Genomic DNA, 17,476 nt, shown 5'->3' with positions numbered 1-17,476 from the left:
TTCGATATTCTGCAGCAACTTTTCCACAATTGTTAGAAAGCTTTTTTCTCATTTTCTTAATTTTGTGTCAGAATCATTGTTTGGGGAAATGCTAAACAAACAAATATTAGTTTACATCAATAATTTGGTGCAGCACAGTGGAATTTTGAAGCACCTATTTCCAAATATTTCCCAATGTTGGCAGTATAACTGCACCATTTACATGCACTTATTTTACCATGGAAAGCCGCCTGACAATACACTGAAAACAATGAAAGCATGACTATCTAAAGATTCCAAAATTAAAAGCATTTATTTTCAATTCTAGCACTGCAGTAAAAAAGGTACTGCAATGAACACTGGCCATATTTATGACGTTGTGGTAGAAAACTGTTTAGATGATGTAGGATCTACTAGGTCCGAAGTCCAGTGGATAGCAGAGAATTAAAAACGCTCAGCCACAGGGAACAGGGCTATAAATCAGTTTGGCACTCACATGGTCTGGGTATCAATCTATTGAATTAAACCCTTGCAATAAAGTTTGAATTTATTAACAAACTCCAACACATAGCTATGGTTTGAAATAAATAGCTTCCAGCACTAAACTAATTGTTCATTAGAAGTACTCAACACCGTAATGTAAAAATATAAAATGGTGCATTCATGTTCCCAAGACTTGCAAATACAATTGAAAGCAAACTTCTAACCTACAAATCTGGCACACCATTTAGTTTTGGGACTGCAATTTACAGGCAAAGATCCAAGAGTGAGTTTGATGTAGCGCTTGTAAAGATATTCTTTATCCCCCTATCAATTGCTTCTGAATGATACCCAAGTATTAAAATGTTCTTACAAACCTTCCTGCAAGTCTGAACACATCTGTATATAGGTATGTCATCAGAAACAATTCACAAAGCAGTTAGAATTCTGAACATTTTAGCAGTTGCAACACAAGGTTTGACCTATGTGTTCACAAGGCTTGTCCGTAATAAACATCTTGCAGAGGACAAAGTGTTAGAATAGTTACTACTCTATTATTTAATACTACTGGGATCCAGTATAAATCCAACATTTCCAATATGGCTGTGGAAAAATGTTATACTACTTACCCTGACTACATTAAAATCTAACCCCGTTTCACGTGCACACTGTATTATTAATCCAAAGCAATTTTTACTTTGATTTGTCATTCCACTGTCATAATAACGCTGTAATACTCGTTGCTGTTCCTCTGTGAATATAGAACGCAGATTCATCTATAAAAGAAAGTACAGTGCTTTTTGTTATCACAATTTGAAATGTATAAGAAAAGACAAAATCTGTTTTAAACAGGCACAAAGGAAAATAACAGATTCTACTGTATTATTTAAGATAAAACCTGATCAGATTAATTCCAGGCAAAGCCAAACTCTAATTAGTACATTATGTTTTATACAACAGCTGAAGTTACCAACTTGCTATTGAAGTAAAACTGCTAAAACTAAAAAGGTCTGTCTGATTAATCATCAACAGAGGGGCTTGTTTTAGTCTTTATGAGCTCCTCACTGAAGCAAATGGTAATGCAAGCGCTAGCACCAGGAGACATTATCCTGGCTTCCCACAAAAAGATGCTTTTCAAAGAGTTAGTCGACCAACAGATCGTTAAATTGATGAATCCAAAAATTTACACAAGATAAATGACTTCCTGAAGTACAAATATCATGATTAACATGAGGAGAGGATTGTGGCCTATGCATCTTTTGATCTCAGTTAGCTCGTTGTAGGAAGATGCTAAGGGGAAAATAGCTATTTACCACCATGATAGGAAGAAAAGATTAGGAGAGATCAACCAACTTCTGTGCATTTTATTAGCAACTGGCTCTATTAATAGAAGTCGGTTGCTTGACTACTTGCCATGATGGAAATCTGAAGCATGGGCATAAAATGCCAGAAACAGGTCAGTGAGAATCTGTGGAGAGAGCAGATAAGTAAACTTCCTGCCAAAGGATCAATACCTGAAATATGAACTTTGATCTAACAGATTCTGGTTGATCTAAGTATATTGAGTATTTCCTGAAAACTAAATGTTAATTTATGAAGCCAGGTAACAAAAATGTTACCAACTACTTTGTTAATGCTAAGACAGGGCAAGGATTTCACCATTCAACAATTGGCACATTTAGTAGATCACTTCAAACCATCAGCTTAACTTCTGTTTTGGTAAATAAGATTTCTTTGGATGATGGAACTAGCTCAAAACCAAAGCTGATATTCAACTGCTGGAACAGAACTTGAACTAGAAACTCCTGACTTAAAAGACCAGAATGCCACGAGCCATTGCTGACGCCCAATCAATTGAACTGAGCCAGATATCTGTCCGATTGGTAGACCAGGATCAAACTCCAGAATTAATGAAAGAATTATAAAGGGGCTTGGTTGTTTTTATTTATTTGTAGAAAGTTCTGGTGTAGGTTTTGTACTGTGTTCAGCGTGTGGATTGCGGGGCAAATCATGCTCACCTAGATAACCAAGGGCAACTATTACAGTCAGAAATTCATCAACTAACACTTTATGCAGCAGATGTTCATTGGTCATTGTGGCTGCCCTGAATTGGTCTGTTTCCCAACCACCACTCATCCACAGTAGATTTAATTATTTTTAGAAATGTCATCAACAAAGTGTTGCGAGAAAGACATCACACTATTTTCTTTACGAAATGTATGCAGATAGCCTCATGGCTATTCTAAAACTGACAAAGACCACATCTGTCTGTGGCCCTCCAATAAAAGGAGCTACCCAGCAGTATCAAAGCGAATTGCAGGTTGTTATATCAGAACAGACACCAACAATCCCCTATGAGCTGCAGAGATCAAATTCAAAAGGAGCTATAACATAAGGTCATCTGGATTTCATAACTGAGGTTGGCCAACTGGAGTATACTTGTCTGCTTGAACAAAGGACCCTGCAAAGGACACTTATGTCAGACACCTATTTATTGACTGTAGCTCAGCCTTCAACACCATAATCCCAACAAAACTTATCTCCAAACTTCGTGGTCTAGCGCTTGGCGCCTATCTCTTTGACTGAATCCTAAACTTCCCAAACCACAGACTCCATCACTAAGGATAGGCAAAGATCCCTCTTCCACAATTATCCTGAACACCAGTGTTCCAAAGGCTCAGCCCCTTACTATACTCCTTATACACTTGTGACTGTGGTATTTCCCACTCCAAATCCATTTTCAAGTTTGCTGAAGACACCGCCGTAATGGGTCAGATCTCAAACAGTGACGGGATGGAGTACAGGAAAGAGATAGAGAATCTGGTGAATTGGTGCAATGACAATGATCTCTCCCTCAATGTCAATAAAACAAAGGAGATATTCATATACTTCAAGAAGCACAGTAAAGGACATGCCCCATCTATATCAATGGAGATGAAGGGGAAACGGTCCAGAGTTTTGAGGTGTCCACTTCATCAACAATCTGTCCTGGTCCCTTGACACCAACACTATATTTAAGAAAGCCACCAATGCCTTCACTTTCTCAGGAGCTAAGGAAATTCAGCATGTCTACTACGCCTCTCACCAAGTTTTACAGATACACAAGAGAAAGCGTCCTTTCCGCATGTATCAGTTTAGTATAGCTTCTTTTCTGACCGAGGCTGCAAGAAACTTCAAAGGTTGTGAATGTAGCCCAGTCCATCACGCAAACCAGCCTGTCATCCATTGACTCGGAAAAGCAACCAGCATAATCAAGGGTCTCAAGCACCCGGATATACTCTCTTCCACCTTCTTCCACTTGGAAAAAAATACAAAAGTCCGAGATCACATACCAACTAACTCAAGAACAATTTGTTTCCTGCTGCCATCAGACATTTGATACTTAATTAGCTTAATATTAAGCCAATCTTTCTCTACATCCTAACTAGGACTATAACACAATATTCGGTACTCACCGTTCCTTTTCCCTTATGTAGAACAAAGAACAATACAGCACAGGAAACAGGCCCTTTGGCCTTCCAAGCCTGCGCCGCTCATGTTTCCAACTAGACTATTCGTTTGTTTCCCTCCATTCCCAGTCTGTTCATGTGGCTATCCAGATAAGTCTTAAACGATCCTACCATGTCCACCTCTACCACCTTGCTTGGCAGTGCATTCCAGGCCCCTGCCACCCTCTGTGTAAAATACATCCCTCTGATATCTGTGTTAAACCTTGCCCCCTCACCTTGAACCTGTGACCCCTTGTGTTCGTCACCTCTGACCTGGGAAAAAGTTTCCCACTGTTCACCCGATCTATGCCCTTCATAATTTTATACACCTCTAATAGGTCACCCCCCATTCTCCGTCTTTCCAGGGAGAACAACCCCAGTTTACCCAATCTCTCCTCATAGCTAAATGTACTTTATGAACAGTATGTTTTGCTGGGATAATGTGCAAGAAACAACACTTTTCACCATTTCCCAATACATACAGCAACAATAAATCAAACCAAACCCTTACTTTTCAATCTTTAATAGTTGAATGTTCAATGTTAAATCACCTGGCACAGAACTTTTTTTTTACAGCACCAGATATAGAAGGAAGTGGGGCCAGAAAAAAGTTGGGTGCTGTCGAGGACGAGGAGAAGAAGAGAGAGAGAGAAGAATACGGAAAAAGTTTGTCATTAAAGCCAAGGGAGGCTACATGGGATGACACGGTCAAAGGCATGGTTGGGGGAGAAGTTTGGGGAAGACACGAAGACAGTGAAATCAGAAGAATGGGGGCGGGGCGGAAGCTAAGCTGGTATGAGACTGAAATCACTGATGATAATAAATTAATCACTGCAAGAACTAAGGGAGGAAAGGGAATCAGGATAGCTTGGGGATAAACTTGGTGACAGTCGCGATCAAGGCATTTAAACGAGAATTGAGAGACAGCAAACAATGCTATAAAATGCCAAAGAGGAGGGCGATAGGCTTGATATTGTGATTTAATGAAAAGACCTATAAGGTCATCAGAGGTTTAGGCAGGGATGGTTGAAAACATAAACGGGAAGGTCATTCGACCTCTGAGCGAAAATTAAGTCAAAGCCACGGTGTCAATGTAAGTGTTCGCACAGCTGTGGATGGCAAAGGCCTTGCTTGGGAGCGAACTGATACTCTGGAGAGGAATGTAGCGAGAGCAGTGATTGTTCACCTGCTGGCAGAGTCCAAAAATGTAATGGCAAGATGGACAAGAAGTGGGAAGAAAGTTGGTACAATTAACTCACAAGGATACCCTGGGTAGGAAGGTCAAGTAGAGAGGAAGTTAGTTTGTATTGCTGATTGTAAGACACCAGTGGTAAATCCTTCAACTGGCAATTCAGACATTCATGTGTGATGAGCTCTGTGTGACTTCAGATAGTGTGTGGAGATTGGTGAGAGAAGAGGAAAATTTTAAATATCTTTCTGAAAATCTGGTATTGTTTGTATTTGTGTTCAAAAGTTAAGTGCAAGTATTGTTTAACTTTTAAGTCTCATTCAGGGAGCTAAGTAAGGTGAGAGAAGTTATCTGCTAGTAGCAGCTGAAGGAGTTAATTAAGGAACCTAGCTTGAACTGGTCTCTGCTGTACTTGGGCTAAGCTAGTCCTTTTGTTCCGAACATACAGAGACTCTGTGTGATCAGCACTAAGTGTGGAAGTTTGGTAAGAAGTTGTTCAGTGAGCAGGGGAGGGCTGCTTTGTTAACTTTTCAGTCTATAGGAATTAGTTTCTGCTGTTTTACAGGGAAGGAGGTGAGCTGTTGGTTAGGATCTGATGAATATCCAGTCAGTGGTCAAGGTTTATTTTCCAATGGTTTAAATTTGTCCTGCAGTTTGTGATAAGATTAATTAATATCTAAAAGAAAATAAATAATCAAATAAAATAAATTAACCAATTAATTAAAAATCACAAGTATGGGAGAACAGGTAGTGTGTCAAGGCTGCAGCACATGAGAGCTCATGGATATGGTGTTACCTGGGGCAAACATGTCTGCAATGAGTGTCTGCGGTGTGAGAAGTTTGCTCACAGTCACTGAGCTGAAGTCTGAGCTGCAGACACTGCGACACATCAGGGAAGGAGAGAGTTCTGGACGCTTTGCTTCAGGAGGCAGTCACAAACCTTAGAATAGAATCAGTTTGGAAAGTGTCAGGGACAGGAGAATGCGACTGCAGCTTAGACAGACAAGGAGACTCATATCAGGAGTGTCAGCCACTGCAATTGTTGGTTTCAGCTTCTTTCAGCTTGTTTGGATGAGGGTGAGAGGGGCAGGGTAGATGAGATGACTGACTATGGCACTGTGATACTGGAAGCCATTCAAGTGGGAGGAGCACATAAGAAGATAGCTGCAGTAGGAGATGGTATAGTGTTGTCCTGGGCTCACTCCTTGCTACAGACAAGTGTTGCCTGTCCGGTGCCAGCATTCGTGACATCTATTCTGAGCAGACAGGACCTTGCAACGGGAGGATCCTGTTGTTGTGGACAATGTAGTTACCAATGATATATGTGGAAAGAGGAAAGAAGTTCTGCATAAGAGTTTGAGGAGCTAGACACTAATTTAAGTAACAAAATCTTGGCATTATCACTTGGAAATTGGCATAGGATGCATAAAATTAGACAGCTGAATGCATGGCTCAAAGACTGATATGGGAAAAATGGGTTTCAGTTCGTAGGGCATTGGCATTAGCATTGTTGAAAGGATATGTAACATAGTGATGGTCTGCATCTGAACCATGCTGGCGCCAGTGTTCTTGAAAACTGCAAAACTAGGGAGGTCGAGGGGCCTTTAAATAAACAAAGGGAGATGGTTCTGGAGGGAGGATACGTAGACTTACAAGGCAAAAGGCTTTGCGGCATTACAAGGCAGCTATTTAGGTAATGATACCAAACCAGAGCATTGATAGGAAGGGACAGAGTGTATAAACATTAAACAAAAGCAACAAATGGTGTCAAAGAAGGAAAAAATGGTAACAAGTTAAAAATTACTGACTCTTCACTGAAATTTAAATGCTTGTTGTATTTGGCACAAAATAAATGAATTAACGGCACAAATTGAGGTTAATGGGTATGATCTTAAAGCCATTACAGAATGATCACAACATGGAAATTAAAACTGGGAACTAAATTTTTAGAGGTATGTGACTTTTTTTAAGTCAGGAAGAAAAGAGTGGTGGGACAGCTTTGTTACTACGAGATGGAATAATCATGGATTGGAAGATGTAGAATCCATATGGGAGGAAGAAAGAAGTAACAAGGGGAAGAAGTTCTATAGGCCCCCTAACGGTAGCTATATTGTAGGACGAAGAATAAATCAGAAGACAATAAGGACATGTAAAAAAAGGTAACATGCTTATCAAGTCATGGGTGACTTTAACCTTAGTGTGAATTGGGAAAATCAAATTGGCAGACATAGCCATGAGGAAGAATTCATAGTGTTTTTGGGACAGTTTCTTGGAACAACATGTTGTGGATCCAACCAGGGATCAGGCTATTTTGGATCCAGTCATGTGGAACGAGGCAGGTTTAATAAATAATCGCAGTAAAAGATGCCCAAGGAAACAGTGACCATCGCATGGTAGAATTTAGCATCAAGTTTACAGTTGAGAAACATAGGTCAGAAGATAATTATAAAAGGAATGAGGGGTAGAGTGGTTGGAGTGGACTGGGAAAGGAGTTTAGCAGGAAAAATAGTTGATCATCAATGGCAAACATTTATGAAAATAGTTCATGAGTCACACCAAAGATATATCCCGGTGAGGAAGAAGGATTCAAGGAAGGGGAAAATCAACCATAGTTAATCAAGGAAATTAAAGCTGACACTAAATTGGAAAAACAAACATACAATGTGGCAAAGATTAGTGATAAGCCAGAGGATTGCGGAAGTTTTAAGAAAACCAGAAAAAAAGCAGAAAAAAACTGAAGATAAGCCAACAAGTAATATAAAAACAGACAGCAAGAGCTTCTTTAAATATATAAAAAGTAAGAGAGAAGACAAAGTGAAGGGTACAGGAATAGGGAGTAAATAGACGGATACGAACCTAGTTAGGGCAGAGGTTTTTCTTAAGTTAGGGCATCATGATCAGCACAGGCTTAGAGGGTCAAAGGGCCTGTTCCTGTACTGTACTTTTCTTTGTTCTTTGTTAAACATAGGCCTCATAGAGACTGAGACTGGGGAATTAATAATGGGGAACCAGGAAATGACAGTGGAGTTAAAGAAATACTTTGCCAGTTTTCTTGGTGGAAGACATTAAAAACATTGCAAAAATACTAAATAATCAAGGGGCGGTTGATCAAGGTAATAATCAAGGTAAATGAGCTTGTTGCGCACATTGAAATCAGCCAGTTAGATGTTGTGGAGACGTGGCTGTAAGGGATCAGGTTGGGATTTAAATATCCAAGGATCTGTGTCCTTTCAAAAGGGATGGGCAAAGGGGGCGGGATTGCATTGTTAGTAAGGAATGAAGTTAAATCAATAGCAACAAGTGACATGGAATCAGAAGGCATAAAATCTCTGTGGGTAGAGTTGAGGCATCACAAAGGTAAAAAGACCCTGATGGGAGTTTTATGTACAGTCCTGCTAGCAGTAGTCACAACGTAGGACAGAAAATAAATCAGGAGGTAGAAAACGTATATATATATATATAGATATACATAAGGTAATATTACAATAATCATGGGGGAATTCAATATGCAGGTGGACTGGGAAAATCAGATTAAGTAGCGGATCCCAAGAAAAGGAATTTGTGGAATGTCTAAGAGATTTTTTTTGGAGCAGCTTGTGACAGAGCTTACTAGGGAACAGGCAATTCTAGATCTGGTGATGGGTAACGAGACAGACTTGATTAGGGAACTTAAGGTGAAGAACCCTTAGGACAGTGACCACAATATGACAGAATTTACTCTGCAGTTTGAGGGGGAGAAGCTGGAATCAGGTGTAATGGTATTACAATTAAATAAAGATAACTACAAAGACATGAGGGAGGAGCTGCTCAGAGTTGATTGGAAAGGGAACCTAGCCGAGAAGACAGTAGAACAGCAAACAGTTTTTGGGGGTTATTTGGGAGGCACAACAACAAAAATTCATCCCAAGGAGGAGAAAACATGCTAAGGGGAGGCATCCATGGCTGATGAGGGAAATCAAGGACAGCATAAAAGCAAAAGAAAAAGCATACAAACTGGCGAGGATTAGTGGGAAGTCAGAGGATTGGGAAGCCTTTAAAATTGAGCAGAGGACAACCAAAAAAGCAATAAGGGGGAAGAAGAGGTAAGCTAGCTAGTAATTAAAAGAAGATAGGAAGAGCTTTTTTTCCAATATGTAAAAGGTAACAAAGGCAAAAATAGACATTAGACCACTGGAAAATGAGACTGGAGAAATAATAATAGGAAATAAAGAAATGGCAGAGGAACTGAATAGTTAATTTGCATTGGTCTTCACAGTGGAAGACACCGGTGGGATGCCAGGACTCCAGAATCAGGGGGCACAGGCAAGTGCAGTGGCCATCACAAAGGAGAAGGTTCTGGGGAAACTGAAAAGTTTGAAGGTGGATAAATCACCTGGACCAAACTCCAGGGTTCTAAAAGAGATAGCTGAGGAAATTGTGGAGGTATTGGTGGTGATCTTTCAGGAATCACTGGAGACAGGGAGGGTACCAAGGACTGAAAGTAGGACTGGAATGTAACACCGCTGTTTAAGAGAGGGAGGCAGCAGATGGGAAATTATCGGCTCGATAGCCTAACTTGGGTCAAAGATTTTAGAGTTCATTATTAAAGATGAAATCACGGAGTACTCAGAAGTGCATGATAAAATAGGACTGAGTCAGCACAGCTTTGTCAAGGGGAGGTCATGTCTGACAAATCTGTTAAGAGTTCTTTGAGGAGGTAACAAGGACTTTCGATAAAGCAGAACCAGTGGACGTGATTTATTTAGATTTCCAAAAGACCTCTGACAAGGTGCTGCCTAGGAGACTGTTAAATAAGTTACAAGCCTATGGTGTTAAAGGTAAGATCCTGGCATGTATAGAGGACTAGCTGACTGGCAGAAGGCAGAGAGCTAGGATAAAAGGGGTCTTTTTCAGGGTGGCAGCCGGTGACTAGAGGTGTGCCTCAGGGGTCAGTGCTGGGATCATAACTTTTCACAATATACACTAACAATTGGAGGAAAGAACTAAAGGCACTGCTGAAAAGTTTGCAGATGATAGTGATATGTAGAGGGACAAGTAGTATTGAAAAAACAGGGAGGCTGCAGAAGGACTTGGACAGGTTGGGAGAGAAGGCAAAGAAGTGGCAGATGGAATACAATGTGGAAAAGTGTGAGGTTTCCCATTTTCTAAATGGGAAAATGCTTGGGGAATCAGAAACACAAAGGGGCTTGGGAGTCACTGTTCAAGATTCTCTTAATGTTAATGAGCAAGTTCAGTCTGCAGTTAGGAAGGTAAATGCAATGTTAGGATTCATTTCAAGAGGGCTAGAATAGGAGAGCAGGGATGTACCTCTGAGGCTGCATAAAGCTCTGGTCAGACCCCATTGGAGTTTTGTGAGCAGTTTTGAGCCCCATATCTAAGGAAGGATGGAAAGGGTCCAGAGGAGGTTCACAAAAATGATCTCTGGAATGAAGAGCTTGTTGTACGAGGAATGGTTGAAGACTCTAGGTCTGTACTCATTGGAGTTTAGAAGGATGACGGGGGGTGGGGGGGGGACCTTATTGAAACTTACAGGATACTGCAAGGCCTGGACAGAATGGACATGGAGAGGATGTTTCCACTAGTAGGAAAAATTAGAACTAGAGGGCACAACCTCAGGCTAAAGGGACGATCCTTTAAAACAGAGATGAGGAGGAATTTCTTCAGCCAGAGAGTGGTGAATCTATGGAACTCTTTGCCGCAGAAGGCTGTGGAGACCGAGTCATTGAGTGTCTTTAAGACAGAGATAGATAGTTCTTGATTAATAAGGGGATCATGGGGTATGGAGAAAAGGCAGGAGAATGGGAATGAGTAAAATATCAGCCACAATTGAATGGCAGAGCATACTCGATGGGCGGAATAGCCTAATTCTGCTTCAATGTCTTATGGGTGGGTGGGAGTTAATAAACATAATAACTATCACTGGAGAAAAAGTACTAGGGGAACTAATGGGGCTAAAAGCCTACAAGTCCCTTGGACTTGATAGGTTGCATCTCAGGATATTAAAAGTAGCAGCAGAGATAGTGGATGCACCAGTAGTAACATTCCAAGAATCCTTAAATTCTGGAAAAGTCCCAAAGGATTGGAAAACTGCCAATGTGACACCCTTATTCAAAAAGGGAGAGAGACAAGAAAACAGGTAATCATAGACCATTAACCTTAACTTCTGTCATTGGGGAAATGTTACGTATCCATTATAAAGGATGTAATTGCAGAACATTTAGAAATGCATAACATAATCAAGCAGAGTCCATATGGCTTCAAGAAGGGGAAATCATGCCTATTCAATTTATTAGAATTCTTTGAGATGGTAATGAGCAGAATAAACAAAGTGGAAAACAGTGAATATAATATACTTGAATTTCCCAAAACTGTTCAATAAGATACTGTACAAAAGTCTACTTAATAAGAGCCATGGTATTGGGGTTATATATTTGCATCGACAGAGGATCGGCGAACATCAGAACGCAGAGAAATGTGATCAGAGGAGCATTTTCAGGATTGCAACTAGTAACTAAGAGTGCCGCAGGGATTAGTGCCAGGGCCACAATTATTTACAATATATATTAATGATGTACGTTGCCAAGTTTGCAGATGACACAAAACATACGGTTAACAGTTTTGGTCTCTTTATCCAAGGTAAGATATTGACATTGGAGACAGGCCAAAGAAGGGTCACTCGGTTGATTCCAGGTATGGAGGGATTTTCTTATGATGAGAGATTTAATAGGTTGGGCCTGTACTTTTGGAATTTACAAGAATGAGGGGCAACCTTGAGATATACAGGATTCTCAGGGGACTTGATAGGGTAGATGTTGAATGTTTCCCCTGTGGGAGGGTCTATGACCACAGGGTAGAATCACATCAAGAGGATAAACCAAAAACTTGGAGTTGAGGATTATTAGATCAGTTATGATCTCACTGAATGGCATCAGTGAGATCAATGGCATCAATGAATGGCCCATCTTTGGGCCAAATGGCGTGTACTTGCGCATGTGTGTTGCAAACTAAGACATAGTAAGAAACTCATTTGGCTCAAACATGTCACAATTGATAGCTAACAAAGGAAATATACTATTAATCAATATAATTAATCGATTTGCAAATCCACTATACCAAGACTTACGATCCATGCAAAATGTCTGATTTGAAAGCAACTTAAGCTGCGCTTTCACAAGATTCAACGCACTGGTAACATGTTAGGTTCGATCCCCAAATTCCTGCTCTATTTTGGTCATATCAGCCAGACTGCCACATACATTGCTATAATTGCAGCATCTGAACAAGAGCCACTAACTCCCACTTGGAGTGCACGTTCAGACACCAAGAAAAGTAGTGGTGTTCAAATCAGTCACTTTCAATTGAATACCACAATGATGCAGAGTCATTCACAAAGTGACATTTGAATAGTGCACGAGGTTTTCTTTGCTTGTTAATTATTTATTAAGCACATTATTTTACTGTCAGAGTAAAATGAATTGGGGGCTTTGCTTGAATTAGAGCTTGTGAGTCACAGCTATCATACATTGCTGAATAATTACATGAATGCTGAAATAATATTAGGATAGAACTAACCACCTATTTTTGAAGTGACAGAATCGTTTCTGTTTCTTAATACTTGTGATGTCAATATATGAAGAATTTGGCTTTGCAAAAGGGGTTTGTTACAATATTTAGTTGACAATGTTTTACAGAGGTTGAAACTTTAAATAAGATAGTTATTTAAAAAACAAACTGGAACCCTGCAACTCAAAGAAACCACAAAAGACTAACCTAATCTCTTAGTAGGCTAACCTCAATATTATATTCTCAAAATCACGGACTTAATTAAACAAAAAATTGCCTGAGCCAGTTATAAGACAAAATTGACAGGAGTTGTATTTCAACAAGGAATCTTGCGCATCATTGGGGCAAACTTGAGAGATTTAATGAGACAAATTCTGGCTGCTTTCAAATCCAGGAAAATGTCTCACAACAGCAGCTGAAAGTCCAACAGGTTTATTTGTAGCAAATGCCATTAGTTTCGGAACTGGCTGTTCCTTTGTCAAGTGGGTGGGAGTTCAGATCATAAACAGGGCATATAAAGACACAAACTCAATTTACATGAATAACGATTGGAATGTGAGTCTTTACAGCTAATCAAGTCTTAAAGGTACAGACAATGCAAGAGGAGAGAGCATTAAGCCCAGGTTAAAAAGACGTGAATTTTTTCCAGACAGGAAAGTTAGTGAAATTTTGAAAGTCCAGACAAGTTGTGGGGACTACAAATAATGTGACATGAACCCAAGATCTCGGTTGAGGCCGTCCTCATGTGCAGAACTTGGCTGTTCTATAGCCAAGCTTAACCAAGCTGGAGACCGAGCTGGTGGCGCACGGGGAGGGGAGAGACCGAGGTGGAGGGGGAGCGGGGAGAGACCGAGCTGGTGGCGCACGGGGAGCGGGGAGAGACCGAGGTGGAGGGGGAGCGGGGAGAGACCGAGGTGGAGGGGGAGCGGGGAGAGACCGAGGTGGAGGGGGAGCGGGGAGAGACCGAGGTGGAGGGGGAGCGGGAGTAGGAGGGACCGAGGTGGAGGGTGAGCGGGAGGGACCGAGGTGGAGGGGGAGCAGGAGGGACCGAGGTGGAGGTGGAGGGGGAGGAGGAGTGGGAGAGACCACGGGAGAGGGGAGGAGGAGTGGGAGAGACCGAGAGGGAGGCAAACCAAGGGAGGGGAACCGAGGGGTGGGGGGAACTGAGGGGGGGAAAAGAGGAAAAAGAGAGAGAGCACGAGAAAGGGATAGTGCGCGAGAGAGAGGGGAAGAGAGAGAGAGAGAGAGAGAGAGGGAGAGGGAGGACCCAGGAGGAGTGACTGAGAGAGAGGGGGGACTGAGGGGGAGGGGGAGGGGGAGGGGGAGGGGGAAGGGGAAGAGAGAGAGAGAGAGAGGAGAGGAGAGAGGGAGAGAGGAGAGAGGAGAGGAAGGAAGGGGTAGAGGAATCTAGAGCTAAGAGTCAAAGTGGCTGAAGATCCAGTCATCAATGGAGTGTCAATTACAAATCATGGATATTCAAAACGCTCAGAATTAGATGAGCACAGATATCTCTGCAGAGTGTGGGGTTGGAAATTGGAGACAGGGGACTGGGGGAGCGTGAGAGTGGTTCTAACAATAGAGGGTTTTGAAAATAGGACGCAAATGTTAAAATAAAGCATTATTTAACTGGAAGGCAATGTAGGCAAACAAACATATCTCAAACCAATATGCCTTCAAATGCATTTCAGGTGCTGTGATGAGATTTTATCTGCAAAATTGGAATTTGCTCTCATTACGTACTCCAAGAAATATGCAGAACAAAGGCCTAATTTTGTCCCTAGTATGTTTAATCTGAAACGTTGTAGCTAATGTTAAATTAGTAATGTGTCTGTCTAAATTTAAAGTTGAAAATAATCTTTAACTTGGAATGCACCTGAAAACTAATTAATTAGAGCAGCTGAGATGTCCATATATAAAAAAAAGTTCTGCTGGCAACCAAGTGAAAAGGTCCGTATTTTGAAAAAATTCAAAACATGGACTCAAAGGAGAGTGCTGATTTCCAGTGGACTTTGATTGGTGGGGAATTGTTATGGAGAATGCCCCATTAAACTGATGACTGACAATAAACTGTCAGACTCTGGTTCATTCCTCAAGGCAATGCCTTGACCAGAAAACGACTGGCTCCTATTTTGTTTGCTTGAAACAGGCGCAATGGGTATACATGCTCTGTCTGTAAAGAATAGGGCCTATGAATTAAAATTCATGGGGTTGAATTCAGTTTTAGTGTCATCACGTATGACCAAATAGATGGTGCTGCCATGGGATTGTCTCTAGGCCCAGTTTGTCCAATGAGAAGCGAGTCCTTAATGAAATGATATCCCACCTCCTATCCCTTGCAGATTTTTAATATGTAGACAAACATTTGCTATATTTGATTCTGCAGCTAATGTAAGAATTTCTTTACACATCTTAATGGGCTCCAACCTGCACTCACACTCACCTTTGGAATGGAGCAGTCAAATGAACTTCCTCCCTTTCCTTGACATGCTAGTTGAGAAGTCTGCTTCTCTATAAGCGTTGACCTCAAGTCTACCTTCACTGGTCAATATATGCATTGGGATTCCTACATTTCTACGTGCTATGAGAATGGCCTTATCAGCAACCTCGTAAACAGGGCCCAAACCATTTGCTCATCATGAAAGCTTGATGCTGAAATAGGGTGTAGCAAAGCCTCCAAAATAATGGCTATCCTAGCCAATCATTGCTTATTGCATATCGCACAAACACATTAATGAGCCTAAGGCCACGACTTTTGATTCTGAAAAGTGCCTCGAGCACCTCGGGTTACCCTTGAAGGATAAAGTGCATCAAAAATTTAGGCAACAGGAGAAGCTAGCCATTTCACGGTGCTACTATGCAGTAGTAACAGTGATACTGTCATCAAGCCAAAGCCTATCACAGAAATGACTAATATTAGATATGAATTTCACTGCTGGTGAAATACTAGATATGTAGACTGTATGTCCAAAGGACTGGTGGTCGTACCAAACAGCATATCCTTTCTCTTGTTTGCAACAAACGAATATCAACTATATCCACTCAGCACATGTTTGCAAAATCCAAAACACTATGTACGATTGGATCATGTTTGTTGATCAATCCTGTGGGTGCTAAGAATTACGCTGACAATCCATTTAAGATCATCAGTCCAGCTTGAAGTGTGGTGTATTTGCTTGTGCTAGAAGCTACATATATTAATACACAGGAACAGACAGGAAGAACATGTATACATATTCCCCATTTTAAATAAACAAAATGGGTGATGGCCATGCTCTGGTTCATTCCCGGGCAATGCGTTGACCAGAATCAACCTGCCTGATTTGAATTTAAACAGAACTTGACAGTTAACTGATGCATTCTTCATGGCACTACCTTTACCGATCACTTGCCAAACAATCAGCACTCTCTTCTCATGAAGTATAAATTGGTGTTCCCTTTACTTTTGTTATCTTACAGATTGTTCTGATGAGCGCAAGATGAAAAGCTATGACATTTTTTCAGCAATACTAAAGATACAATGTTTAAATACCGATATCAAGGATTATAAATCTACACAGGCTTGTGCAAACGGTGAATACATTTGTACAGAATGCAAATGATGTGGATTGAATTACGTCAGCAGTGAAAACCTCTTGGAAATTTCCTATTATCACCTTGTGAGTCAGTGGGAAATACCATCAGGCTTTAATTTCTTGCAAATCACAAACGTAACTGCACTATTGGCAATTTGATTATGGAATTATGTGATATAAATCTAACAAACTGGGAGTGTTATACCAAGCTGTACCAGTTTCTCTGGAACTTGAAGTTCAGACGTGTTGTGAAATGGCTACCATTCTCCCATTGCCAAAGAATGTCTGAGCAAATACTGAATCTCAATAGTTACAGTCACCTGCTACTACATATAATAGTATCTCCACAAGTATCATCGCAGGCAAAGGATCTGATGATAACTAGGAATACCTAAGAACCTTGTGGCATATTTAACCCTTCGCTTCAGTTTGGCATCTTTGGGTTTGACTGGTTTTTCAGCTGCAGCCTGCTCCTGGCCAGAATATAAGAAAATCCTCTGTACTCTTAGACTTTATGGTGTCCTCCAACTTGGCAAATGAGTCTTCTCATGCCTTAGGTAATCTTTCCTAAGAAAATTCTTCTATCAGTGAATGCTCTAATACTCTGCCCTCAAACAGCTTCCGGACTTGACCCATTTCACCTGTCTACAAACTTATTGATGCTTCATGCTGATTCCACTCGAAATGGTCATCATTTCACTATAGAACCCATGATCACCATTTAATTTATTGCCAATTTACCATCATACTTTACTGCACGCTAATTGTCATGAAACCAGTTCAATGTAACATGTGCTTTTCCTGTTTCATCACATGTGCAATATGGCTATTGCTCTAGATCGTACCCCATTCAATTTCCATTTTTGCTCTTTCCTTCAACATCATGCCTCTTTTTCATTTTTACCACTCTTGGATAATCTGTCCTCCCAATTTCCTACTGCAACCCTTTACCACTCCTTCACCTTTTAGTTCTCGCTGTCTTCACAGGCTGAATTGTTAGATAAGCCTTTAGCTTCCCTCTGTGGCTCTGTTGAAGAAAACCAGGAAAGGCAGTGATGTACTCCATGGCATGCTCACAATGAGCAGAAACTCAATTTTCCCCATTATACCCTCTAGAATGGGGAAACCATAAAAACCATAGAAAATTACAGCTCAGGAACAGGCCTTTTGGCCCTTCTTGTCTGTGCCGAACCATTTTTTGCCTA

The 17,476-nt window shown here is 40.9% G+C and overlaps 1 protein-coding gene across 10 annotated transcripts in view; it reads right to left on the bottom strand.

Annotated features, from left to right (window-relative positions):
- Nucleotides 1–17,476, bottom strand: part of hdx (highly divergent homeobox) — a 110,917-nt gene that overhangs the window by 59,430 nt on the left and 34,011 nt on the right. For 7 of the 10 annotated variants that reach the window (XM_080187375.1, XM_080187369.1, XM_080187374.1 and 4 more), the window contains one exon: nt 1,089–1,235. The exons of 2 other annotated variants lie outside the window; for them this stretch is intronic. In XM_080187375.1, the coding sequence (XP_080043501.1) occupies nt 1,089–1,235 (147 nt within the window). Of the gene's footprint in view, nt 1–1,088; nt 1,236–17,476 lie in introns of those variants that run through there. One more of the 10 variants, XM_080187378.1, reaches the window with a different exon arrangement.

This window comes from Carcharhinus amblyrhynchos, chromosome 4 (assembly GCF_965287045.1).
Source record: "Carcharhinus amblyrhynchos chromosome 4, sCarAmb.v2.hapA, whole genome shotgun sequence".
NCBI classification, from domain to species: Eukaryota; Metazoa; Chordata; class Chondrichthyes; order Carcharhiniformes; family Carcharhinidae; genus Carcharhinus; species Carcharhinus amblyrhynchos.
Note: the sequence above shows the minus strand (reverse complement) of the source record. Positions and strands in the feature narration are given on the sequence as shown.